The sequence below is a fragment of the Bos grunniens genome, chromosome 13 (genome assembly GCF_055505025.1).
Source record: "Bos grunniens cultivar Pamir isolate PY7600 chromosome 13, Bosgru_T2T1.0, whole genome shotgun sequence".
Taxonomy (NCBI): Eukaryota; Metazoa; Chordata; class Mammalia; order Artiodactyla; family Bovidae; genus Bos; species Bos grunniens.
The window spans coordinates 77,665,698-77,678,604 of record NC_141177.1 but is presented as its reverse complement, the minus strand read 5'-3'; the positions used below and the strand labels follow the sequence as shown (position 1 = coordinate 77,678,604).

Below are 12,907 nucleotides of genomic sequence, written 5' to 3'. Positions count from 1 at the left end.
CTAACCACTGCCCTCGGGCAAGTGAACTAAACCCTGGTTTTGGTGTCCTTACCTGTAAAACAAGTTCATAACTTCAAAAAGTTGTATGACAATTAATTAATTTAAAGCTTGAAATGTTTCAGTAGGGCAGGTTATCACATTGCTAAGGAGATAGCCTGCCCGTATTAGCTCTATCTCCTTTGGGTAAGTGGCATCACTTCTGTGTCTATTTCTTCATTGATAAGATAAGGACCAAGGTGCCTATTTTATAGAGTATGAAGGTGTAATGATTAAATTAAATCACCACAGTACATAAGTGGACCCTCATTAGAAGTTGATTCCCCTTCTTTCTTCTACCTTTGTATTTAGAAGTGGGTTTTTAAAGACAGAATCAAATGTGAATTTGCTCTGTACAGTAGATAATAGTGTATTAATAATAACGGTACTAGGATTATATAAGCAAATTCCCCTGTTTTTAGGAAATAGTGAAATGTTTAAGGGTAGAAAAGGCATCATGATTGTATTGTATGAAGTAGTTCAGAAAAAAATACATTTTATATATATAATATATAAAAAGAGAGAGAGTGGTGTTTAAAGAAGCATACTAAAATGATAACATTTAGGGAATCTGAGTGAAAAGTATTTAAGGATTCTTGGTATAGTTCTTACAGCTTTTCAGTATGTCTAAAATTTTATCAAAATAAGATGTTTAAAAGAAAAAGTGTGAAACATAACTCTACTGTGCATGTGGTCAGAGGTTATGTACAGGTCATTTGATCCACTTAAAAATTCTCCTCTTATTGAGATTATTTGTGACAGGAAAGCTCATCATAGTTATGTATCCATGCCTCACTTAAGGTTTTTGTTTGCATGGGATTCTAATTATCTATTAATGCTTTAACCTTCCAAGGGGTCAGGAGTTTGCTTGAAATTAAGGCCTGGGAAGGTGGGCAGATAAAAATTGTTTCTGCTGTTTTACCGGACTTCATCAGCATGAGTGTTCTCTTGGCCCAGCAGCAGTGGCCAATATTCAGAGTGGCAGTGTATTCTAGACCCATTTCAGACACCACATCTGGCTTCTAGGCTTTCCTCTGATTCACAGGAAAACAAAGGTACTCGGGAGGCTCTGTAGGTCCACAACCCCTACTAGACCGGTCACAAGTGGACTAAGCAGAGAGCAGGTATTCTAGGAACCTTGTGGTGGAGAGCTGAGAGGTGGGATCCTTTAGGTGGAAGGGTCGATGCTCCTTCTAACGCAGGAATCACCAGTTCAAGCACAGTGGCTCAGAAGTGGGCTGGGAGCCGTGGCACGGTAGGAGGGGCCAGATGAGAAAGCTGGCAGGTTGCCACCGTAAATGGCCACCTACTCCTTGCTCACGTCTAAGGAACAGTTGACAGACAGGATATTCTGGATGAAAAGTGACGACAGCCACAGTTTGGAAAACAGTCTTTCCACGCGCTACATAGGCAAAGGTGGTGGTTGGGAAACGGGCTTGTTAATAACACCCACGCTCTTTACGATTAACCAGTGTCAATATCATGACCAATACCATTAGAAAATCAACTGAAATGTGGAGTTCCTAATTTGCTACTTTTCCTTGAATCTGATTTTTATTGATATGACTGATGGTGGCATAGCCTGTGCTTGGCAGGCAAAAGCCCTGCAGAGAGAGCTGCCAAGAGCATATACCCAGCTTGTATTTATTCTTTTATCACAACGTAGATTTCCAGTAGCCACTGGATAAATAAACCATCAGGATAAGAGCAAGTGTCAATATAGGCACAATGTCACAATTTGGATATCCATTCTTACCAGCCTAGGTATGGTTGTTACTGACTTTCAGAGACTAAAGAAAAGATGAAAGTCATCACAGAGGGAAAGAGAAATAAAGATTATTGTGGATTTATTTGTACCTTCAGAATCTGCCTGCCGATGCAGGAGACTTGGGTTCGATCCCTGGGTCAGGAAGAACCCCTGGAGAAGGCAATGACAACACACTCCAGTATTCTCGCCTGGGAAATCCCATGGACGGAGGAACCTGATTGGCTACAGTCCATGGGGTCACAAACAGTCAGGCACGATTGAGTATGCACACTCACGGTATCAGTTAGGACTATAGCTCTGCTTTCTTGGGATTCAAAAACTGCCCATATTTACATATCAGCAACAAAAGGTTGACTACTATTCTAGAATTCCTAACGCGCTCAGATCAGTAACTGCCACTTGACAGGACTCAAACGTCTTCATTCAACCAGGACATGGCTCGAACATCGGTAGAAGCAAGCGAGTTAAGTTTCTAGTGCCCATTTTGTTTGCTCAAGGTTCTCCTACATTTTTATTTCCTTTTTTCAGTTTTAATATTTTTATTGAAGTATAGTTGATTTACAACACTGTGTTAATCCCTACACTTTCATTTCTTGAATCCAAACAACAGAAGCAGGAAAGCAGCCGTCCATTAATTTTTCTTAAAATCCCCACCCCATCCCAGACTAGCCTAGTCTAACTTTGAAAGTCTTGGCTTCCTAGAGTAGAAAATGTCCAGCCATCCTGGAAATCTCTCAAATCTGTTGATGAAACTTGAGCGATGGACACTAATCAGAGAAACTCCATGATCATGGGAGTTGGGAGTGGGGACTATTCTACAAATTGAGGAAAGTAGAGCCCTAGATGCAAAACCGCTAATAACTTGTAACCCACCTATGAGACATCCAGTCACAGAAACTGATAGATGTGAGAATGTACTAACCACCCAAACACTGGAAATTCATAAGACTGGTTTCTAAGGACTTAATATGGTCACCTGCATTTCCTCCCTTCTTCTTCCCTTTGAGTCAAGCTAATGAAAGAGACCTGGTAGAGGGCAATTTCTCGGGCTGTTCGTAGGCACATCCACTTCCATATTACCTTAAGGACTTTTCATGATGCAACTGTTACAGACAAGCCCCTAAAACATCAGATTTGGGGAAGACGTAAGTGGAGGAAGACAGCACAGTGACTCACCATGAAAATCTACTGATACACTTCTGGGTGATGGGGCCAGGACACTGTTGTCCCCTGATCTCTGGGCAGGAAAGGCTCATGGAGAAGGTTACCCAGCTAAAAAAGTTTGGGAACCCGCCATCCTCGCTGGAGGCCTTCCTCAGGCGTCAGTGTTCCCAGACTGATGCTCCCTGCCTGGTGGCCTGGTGGCCCTGGCATCACAAGGCTTCTTGACATTTTTCCCTGTGCCATTCCCTCCTCTAGCCTCAGTCTTGGCTTCTTTTTCCTCAAAAGGCAACATGCAACTCAGCAAGCACCTGTTATGTGTCAGTACTGCCATAGGCACCATGGTTGCCAAGACAGACGTCCCACACCCAGTATCTGCACTTCAAGGGCTCTTCCTATAATAAGGCAGCCCCATGAACATCCCCAGTGAAACTTACTAAGTGCTACAATCATTCTGTGATGAGGCTTATGCAATCGCAGGGGAGAAAATGACCAAGTTTGCCTAGGGAAGCTGAGATGGCATCTGAGAAAAGATGTTATGTTAGGTGGGTCTCAAAGAATGACTCAGAGCTGCAGAAACTCATTCTAGGTGGAAGAAAGAGCACTCCTAAGGTCAAGGATGCCTAAAACAGCACTTCTCCCAATCCCTCCAGCGAGGAGAGATTGCCAGAGGCCATCCGGCTGTTTAGTGGGAGAGCTGCCATCAAGACCAGTTCCCTCATGGCTACGCTGGTGGTCCTCTCACCACCCTTTAGGATACAGTCTCTGCGAGGTAAAAACAAGTCTGACAAATGTGCCCACATTTTATCTTTAAATTTCCGTTTCTTTTCTTCACACTATGTTATATCTTGAATAATAAAGTTTTCAATTACAATTTAAATTTCTAACTATTCACCACCTCCAAATCTTGAGTGAAATTGACTCTGCTAGAATGTTTGTTTTCTAAACAATGTTTTCAGACAGTTTGGAGGATAAATGAATTCAGATTTGAGAAAAAGACTACCAGCTAGCTATTGTGACCTCTCAGGAAGAGCAAAGATGGGTCATCAGATATTCTTTTTTATGTTAAATGCAAAATAAAATTTTCAGCTCACCATACAATGCTTTCTCAAGTTTAACACTTCATCAATTTAGTTCAATAAGCAGGCTGACTTACCAATTTAGATAAAATTCTGATATCACACTCTGTATAGTCAAATGTGTTAATAGAAGCATGATTATAATAGTCCTGAATATGCTAACAATATTTCTCTAACTTAAATCTAAGTTAAGTCTGCTCCTATGTTCTATGAATATAAATTACAGCATTTCTCAGTTTGTACATTTTTTATTCTGTTAAGTGTATTACTTAGAGAAACAAAAATAAAATGCAAGACATGTGTAATTTAAATTTTTTTAGTAGCTGCCTTTTGAAAAGTTTAAAAAAAATCAGGCAAACTTAATTTTATAATACATTTTATTTGACTCAATATATCCCAAATATTACCATTTAAAAATGTAATCAATAAGTAAAATATTAATAAACTATACTATACTGTTTTTATTGTCTTTGTACTATCTTCAAAAAATAGTGGATATTACACCCTTCCATGTGAGCTCAGTTGCTTCAGTCATGTCTGACTCTTTGCAACCCCATAGACTGTACCCAGCCAGGATCCTCTGTCCATGAGGATCCTCCAGATAAGAATACTGGAGTGGGTTGCCATTTCCTTCTCCAGGGGATCTTCCCAACCCAGGAATTGAACCTGCATCTCTTATGCCTTCAGCATTAGCAGGCAGATTCTTTTACCCTTCCAGCACCTGTCAATCCAGACATTAAATTTTCATTGGTTAAAGTGAAATAAATGTAAAATAATCTGACTAAAACAGTAAAATTGTGTTTAGTAGAGAATATTTTCCAGAGCTTCAGTTTTAACCTTTAAATTAACTAAAATTTAAAAAAATGTAACACTCAGCTCTGCCATCGCACTAGCCATGTGTAGTTGATGGCTACAATACTGGACAGCATAGATGCAGAACTTAGAGCGAGGGCAAGCATAAGACTATGGGAGCCTTGACGCTCTCCGTGAGGCCTGAGGGACTGTACGTAACATGGGGAGAGGGGGGTGCTAGAATCTCCATACTCTCCTCCATAGTGGCTGTATCCACGTCTGTTCCCACCAACAGTGTAGGAGGCTTCCCTCCTCTCCACACCCTCTCCAGCATTTCCTGTTTGTAGATTTTTGGTGGTGGTTGATTCTGGGGTGTGGGGCTTCCCACGTGGCATTAGTGGTAAAGAACTCACCTGCCAATGCACAAGACAGAACAGGTGCGGGTTCATCTTTGGTTTGGGAAGATCCCCTGAAGAAGAGTGTGGCAACCCACTCCAATGTTCTTGCCTGGAGAAACCCGTGGAAAGAGCAGCCTGGTGGGCTACAGTCCATGGTGTCACAAAGAGTCAGACATGACTGAAGCGACTTAGCGCGCACACACACACACACACACACACACACACGCACGCACATTCTGGGGTGTGAGGTGGCACCTTACTGTAGTTTTTTTACAGAATTGTATCTACTTATCTATTTTTGGCCGTGCTGGGTCTTTGTTGCTCTGCAGACTGCTCTCTAGTTGTGGTGCATGGCCTTTTCATTGTGGTGGTTCCCCGTTGCAGAACACAGGCTCTAGGGTGCTTGGCCTCAGTAGCCGAAGCACATGGGCTTGGGAGTTTTGCCTACTGGGCTCTAGAGAACAGATTCAATAGTTGTGGCACATAGGTTCAATTGCTCCACAGCATGTGGGATCTTCCCAAATCAGGGATCAAAACCGTGTCTCCTTCGTTGGCAGCGGGATCCCTTACCACTGAGCCACCACTGAGCTACAATGCAGGAAGCCCTCATTGCAGTTTTGATTTGCATTTCTCTGATAGTGATGTTGAGCATCTTTTCATGTGCCTCTTGGCCATCTGTATGCATATATAGGGAATCTAGAAAAAATAGTACAGGTGAACCTATTTGCAAAGCAAAAATAGACATAGACAAAGAGAACAAAAGTATGGACACCAAGAGGGGAAGGGAGGGAGCAATAATTTGAGAGATTCAGATTGACATATATTCACTACTCTGTATAAAATATATAACTAATGAGAACCTATTGTAGAGAGAAGGGGGAAAAATAGTAAAAAAGAAATAATAATAAAAAAAGAAGTGGTCAGAGAGTAAGCTTTTAAAGGTCGTAGAGTTGTAAAAATGTGAACTCTGGAGTTAGACTTGACTGTCTCTGTTGATTTTTATCTGTTACCGCTTCCCACTTCAGTTTTCTTATCTGTAAAGTAATAATACCTGCATTATTGGGCCCTTAAAATTAAATGAGATAACTTAAATAGTGGGCTTTGAAATCTAGCACATTCCAAAGGTTCAATAAATTATAGCTTGATTGCATGTATGAAAGTCATGAATTCTGCATTTAAGAGTGGGGAATCTCTGAGGGAGTTAGAATTTAATTATTCGTGGGGTGTAGGGTGGGAGGAAAGAGGAATTGTGGCATTTTTTATAAATTTTATTACATGATAAAACACATATATATAGAAAATTGCTCCAATCATAAGTATAAAGTTCAGTGGATTGTCACAAAAAAAACATACCCACATAACTCGCACCAGGATCTAGAAACAAAACGTCTCAGTTCAGTTCAGTTCAGTTGCTCAGTCGTGTCCGACTCTTTGCGACCCCATGAATCGCAGCACGCCAGGCCTCCCTGTCCATCACCAACTCCCAGAGTTCACTAAGACTCATGTCCATCAAGTCAGTGACGCCATCCAGCCATCTCATCCTCTGTCGTCCCCGTCTCCTTCTTCCCCCAATCCCTCCCAGCATCAGAGTCTTTTCCAATGAGTCAGCTCTTCACATCAGGTGGCCAAAGTACTGGAGTTTCAGCTTTAGCATCAGTCCTTCCAAAGAAATCCCAGGGCTGATCTCCTTCAGAATGGACTGGTTGGATCTCCTTGCAGTCCAAGGGACTCTCAAGAGTCTTCTCCAACACCACAGTTCAGAAGCATCAATTCTTTGGTGCTCAACTTTCTTCATAGTCCAACTCTCACATCCATACATGACCACTGGAAAAACCATAGCCTTGACTGGACGGACCTTTGTTGGCAAAGTAATATCTCTGCTTTTGAATATGCTATCTAGGTTGGTCATAACTTTTCTTCCAAGGAGTAAATGTCTTTTAATTTCATGGCTGAAGTCACCATCTGCAGTGATTTTGGAGCCCAAAAAAATAAAGTCTGACACCTTCCACTGTTTCCCCATCTATTTCCCATGAAGTGATGGGACTGGATGCCATGATCTTCGTTTTCTGAATGTTGAGTTTTCAGCCAACTTTTTCACTCTCCTCTTTCACCTTCATCAAGAGGCTTTTTAGTTCCTCTTCACTTTCTGCATCTCAAAGCGCTTTGCATGCTTCCAAGAAAAGTACCCACTTTTCTGACTTTTAGAACTTCTTTGGTGGCTCAGTGGTAAAGAATCCACCTGCCAGGGCAGAGGTGGAGTTTCATCCCTGGGTTGGGAGGATCCCCTGGAGAAGGAAGTGGTAACCTACTCTAGTTTTCTTGCCTGGGAAATCCCATGGACAGCCTGGCGGGCTGTGGTCCAAGGAGTTAGACATGACTTAGCAACTAAACAACAACAGCAAATACCTGACTCCTAACACTGGTACTATCGGTTGCTTCTGTCTGTTTGTAAACTATAAATGGATTCATACAATATGCGTGTATACATATCTGACTTTTTTCACTCAACCACATATTTGTGATGTTTTCCATGTTGTTGCATGGAACATTAGTTTGTTTTTTCTCATCGCTGTGCTGAATTCTACTATATAAATACCCCCCACAGTGTATTGATCCATTCTACAGTGTATGAGTATTTGAATTGCTTCTATAATGGGTCTACAGCCAACAGACCTGCTATGAGCACTCTTATATGTGTCTTTTGGTGATGGGTAAGCATTGGAATTTGAGTCTTCAGTCTTCAACTTGTTGAGAACAGAAGACTCACCCACCCTATTATTTCATGTGCAGGAACCTTGGATAAGCATAAAGAGCTGGAGGATCTTGTGGCTAAGTTCCTGAACGTGGAAGCTGCTATGGTATTTGGGATGGGATTTGCAACAAACTCAATGAATATCCCTGCACTCGTTGGAAAGGTGAGTCTTTGTTAACATAATTGTCTTCTGCTGTGTTATTCCTGAGACAATCTGAGTAGACCTTCTCTTAGACATATAGCTGAGAAGTTTCTTTTCTTAGGATTGGATGTTCAGCTTTTTGAATATATGTACTATTACCAACCAGGGTCCTTTCCTAATCAATAGAAATTGATGAGACCAGACAAGAGATTAAGACAAGGCTTTAAGGGGGCCCCAGGAGCAAAAATAAGTAAGAGGTTCCCTTATTTGCTCACTCCCTGAAGGGGGACGATCTGGTTTCTTACATGAGGTGAGGATAGAGGTGGGTCCAGAGGTCAGGCTGAAGGGATGGCTTAGGTGGTCTGCCCACTGCTGTGGTGATGTTGTGTGCAGGGACCATGTGCAGTACCCTGTTTTTGCTCCCAACACCCTGCTTCTTCTGCTGGCTCTTCAGAAGTGGCAGTTGGGTTTTATATTTCGTTGTCCATAATTTGCAGTGTATGCATACAGCTATTTTTAGTCCCACAAAAATAACTTCTTTGTACTTTGTTGCTCAAGAACACAGAGAGGTTCGTCTAGGTGCAAGCTCTGCGGCAAAGGGTCCCAGGTCCAGGTCCCAGCCTGTGTCAGTGCCAGCTGAGTCCAACAAAGTTCTTGGTCATGAGATTCCAGTTATAGAATCTCAGCCCTAGATGTGAGTCAAAATTCCTCTTCCGTGACAGTTTAGCAAGTTCAATTAAATTTCTAAGCTCCTGAGTCATCATGTTCAGTGTAGCAAATGATTGTTAAGCATTTATTTTGACAAAACAGTTTGCTTGTGTAATTCACTTTTTTGTTCATTCAGTAAGTCACTTATTGAGAATCTTCTGTGTCCTCCAATGAAGCAAGATGTAGGGCATACAAAGATGTATAAGACCTTTGTCCTGTAAATTCAGGTAGTTTACAGTCTAATGGGGTATAGCGTCCAACTCTATGCAATCGTATGAACCATAGCCTGCCATGCTCCTCTGTCCATGGGATTCTCCAAGCAAGAATACTGGAGTGGGTTGCCATGCCCTCCTCCAGGGGATCTTCCCACTCCAGGGATCAAACCCACATCTCTTAAGTCTCCTGCATTGGCAGGTGGGTTATTTACTACTAGTACCACCTTAGAATGAATATTACAGAAAAGGTGTGCCCATAAATGGGAAGGGACAAAATAATTCTTTCAAGAAAGGCTGGGGTGCCCATGCAAAGAAGGTGACATAAGAACAGAATCTGGTACTTATCTGTTTAGATAAGTAAGTAATGTCCTTAAGAGAAGGAAATGGAAGTATGTATAAAGCACTGAAGTTTAAAAGAATTAGAACAGAAGAGAATGGTTGAAGAAGAAATCAGAATGAAGACAGGTACCAAATTGTAAAGAACTTTGCAGCATAAATGGTGGTAGAGTTTTGGAAATTCTTCTGGAGAAAAATGGAGAATTGGTTGCCTCATTTTCAGTAAGCAAGTGCCGTAATCAGATTTCTGTTTTTAAAAATCTGACTCATGGCAACTAATACAATGCAATATATAATCTTTGATTGGATTCTGCACTGAAAAAACAAAAAAGAAGGAAATGAAACTTCTACAAAAGACATCAAGACATTTTTAGGACTGTTGGCAAAGTCTGATATATTAAGTGATGACTCCTTGTGACCCCATGGACTGTAGCCCATAGGATCCTCTGTCCATGAAATTCTCCAGGCAAGAATACTTGCCTTTCCTTCTCCAAGAGATCTTCCCAACCCAGTAATCCAACCCCCATCTCCTGCACTGCAGGCAGATTCTTTACCATCTGAGCCACCAGGGAAGCCCATTTTAAGTGATAGCATTGTATTAATGTTTAATTATGATGACTGCATCATGATCATGTAGGAGAATGTCCTTTTTCCTAGTGGATACATGCTAAAGAATTTGAGTGAGATATGATGATTTACAACTCTCATATGTTCACCAAAAAATTATAAATACACAATGTCTGGAGTATGGAGATGTGAGAATTTTGCTCCCTTTGGCCTCAAAAATTTAAAATGTATCATGTGTGAAATTTCTAAAATATAAGGAAGAACTCAAAGATTCTGGCTGGCCACAAAGGAAAAGTGCTTTCTTTCTTTTTTTTTTTTTTTGCATGTCCCTGCATTTAAAATATGGTTGGGCAATTTCATAATTTAGAAATCTTTAAATTAATAAAGAAAAATAGTTTATAAACATAAATTGATAAGCAGTAAATTAGAGTGACCTTCTCTCCTTGCCTCAGACTGAATTGCATCCATACTTTTCCAGATGCAGTTTTAACTGTAAAGCAGTGGTGCTTCTGTCTACATGGATGTTACTATACTGTGGAATGGGAATCAGAAAAGAAGAGCTTGAAATGTCTTGCAGGGGAAAAAAAAATGAACTAACAACCCTACCTTCTAGTCTCAGTGCTTCAAAACCGTTTCAAATAATCCAGCAGGAACTGGAAAATCCCAGAAAATCCATGCCCCACCCAAAAGTATATTCATTTTCCTGCCAACCATCAATCCTGTAGCATAAAAATAATTTAAAAAGATGTTATTCCCTTAAGAGGATCCCCATCTCCATCAGCTAATTGCTCTTGAGGATCTTATCCATGCAAACACATAAACACCCGTTTAAACTCTCGGCCTTCTATAATTAAAGAGGGCTGTGGGAATCCATGTTACAGGTCTTGAAGTGAGCTCCTATTCCCGCGTGCCTCTTCCCCTTGACTTTATTTATTGGCCTGTGTTCCGTGTGCTTGTTTTCTACACAGGGATGCCTCATTTTAAGCGACGAGTTAAACCACGCATCCCTAGTGCTGGGGGCCCGACTCTCAGGCGCGACCATAAGGATCTTCAAACACAACAGTAAGTATCAGTGATTTTATCCAAGAGGTACCACTTGCTCCTAGACAAAAGCAAAGATTATTGATGCAGCTTTGTCCTTGCTCTTCACACTGGGAGCTTAGCTAATGAAACACGGTTATGTTTATATTCACAACTGGCTTGTTAACCTCCGGTGACCTGGAGCAAATGGTTGAACTGCATTAAGCACCCAGATTGCTAAGTGTAATCCAAACATATTCGTGTCACTGTCATTAATAGGTCTTACAAAGCGGCTGCCGAAGCTATGGCAGAGCTCTTAGAGTGCGTACAATTATCAAAAGTGTAAAATTGCCTCCTTTTTTGGAACTGCCTTGGGGAAGTTTGGAGACTTAAGTTGTTATTTTTTTTTGTTTAGTTTTTTTATTAAAGTATAGCTGATTTATAATGTTATATAAATTTATCATTTCTATTGTTAATTTCTGCTGTACAGCAAAGTAACTCAGAAATGGCTCGGTGGTAAAGAATACTCCTGCCAATGCAGGAGACACAGGAGACTTGGGTTCGATCCCTGGGTTGGGAAGATCCCCTGGAGGAGGAACTGGCAACCACTTCAGTAGTCCTGCTTGGAAAATCCCATGGACAGAGGAGCCTGGTGAGCTGCAGTCCATTGGGGTTGCAAAGAATCACACATGACTGAGCATCCATGCAGTCTTGCATAAGGTTTACCTCAGGGTACTGAGTATAGTCCTACACAGTAGGACCTTGCCATTTATCCATTCTCTGTGTAACAGTTTGCATCTACTGAAGTTCCAGCTCTCCCTCCCCATCCACCCTCTGTGAGTCTCTCCCTGTTTCATAGACAGGTTCATCTGTGTCATATTTTCCTTTATTTTTACTGAGTATTGTCGATTCACAATGTTGTGCCAATCTGCTATACAGCAACATGACTCAGTTATGCACAGGTATACATTTTTAATATTCTTTTCCATTATGGTTTATCACTGCCTGCTAAGTCACTTCAGTCGTGTCCGATTCTGTGCGACCCCAGAGACGGCAGCCCACCAGGCTCCCCCGTCCCTGGGATTCTCCAGGCAAGAACACTGGAGTGGGTTGCTATTTCCTTCTCCAATGCATGAAAGTGAAAAGTGAAAGTGAAGTCACTCAGTCGTGTCTGACCCTCAGTGACCCCATGGACTGCAGCCCACCAGGCTCCTCCGTCCGTGGGATTTTCCAGGCAAGAGTACTGGAGTGGGGTGCCATTGCCTTCTCCAATGGTTTATCACAGGATATTGAATATAGTTCCTTGTGCTATACAGTAGGATCTTGTTGTTTATCCATTCTAAATGTAATAGTCTTCCTTGGACAGTCCATAAAGATGAAGATGATGAGTAGATAGGGTGATAAAACAGATGGGATGTGTTAATAGCAACCACAAGTATGCTATACGGCACGTGCTGCGCTGCGCTTAGTTACTTGCTGTGTCCAGCTCTCTGCAACCCCATCAACTGTAGCCTGCCAGGCTCCTCTGTCCATGGGATTCTCAGGCAAGAAACTAGAGTGGGTTGCCATGCCCTCCTCCAGGGATCTTCTCAACCCAGGGATTGAACCCAGGTCTCCAGCATTGCAGGCAGATTTTTTACCATATGAGCCACCAGGGAAGCCCAAGAATACTGGAGTGGGTAGCCTATCCCTTTCCCAGGGGATCTTCCTGACCAAGTAATCAAACCAGGGTCTCCTGCCTTGCAGGCAGATTCTCTACCAGCTAGCTACCAGGAAAGCCCAGTATATAGCATACATAAATTTACAACCACTGATTTTTTTTTTTTCCTAAGTATAGGCTTTGACCCAAACATTTGTCTTCTTGTTTTATAGCCTACTATAATGTGGTCCTAGGCAAATTACTTAACCTTCCTAGATTGTTATTTACTAATTC

General features: G+C 41.7%; 1 protein-coding gene across 3 annotated transcripts in view; it reads left to right on the top strand.

Moving 5' to 3' along the window:
• The window catches only part of SPTLC3 (serine palmitoyltransferase long chain base subunit 3), a 156,746-nt gene that overhangs the window by 76,324 nt on the left and 67,515 nt on the right, over positions 1–12,907 (top strand). For all 3 annotated transcript variants that reach the window (XM_086335035.1, XM_086335036.1, XM_086335037.1), the window contains exons 5-6: positions 8,025–8,149; positions 10,923–11,016. In XM_086335035.1, the coding sequence (XP_086191161.1) occupies positions 8,025–8,149; positions 10,923–11,016 (219 nt within the window). The remainder of the gene's footprint in view (positions 1–8,024; positions 8,150–10,922; positions 11,017–12,907) is intronic.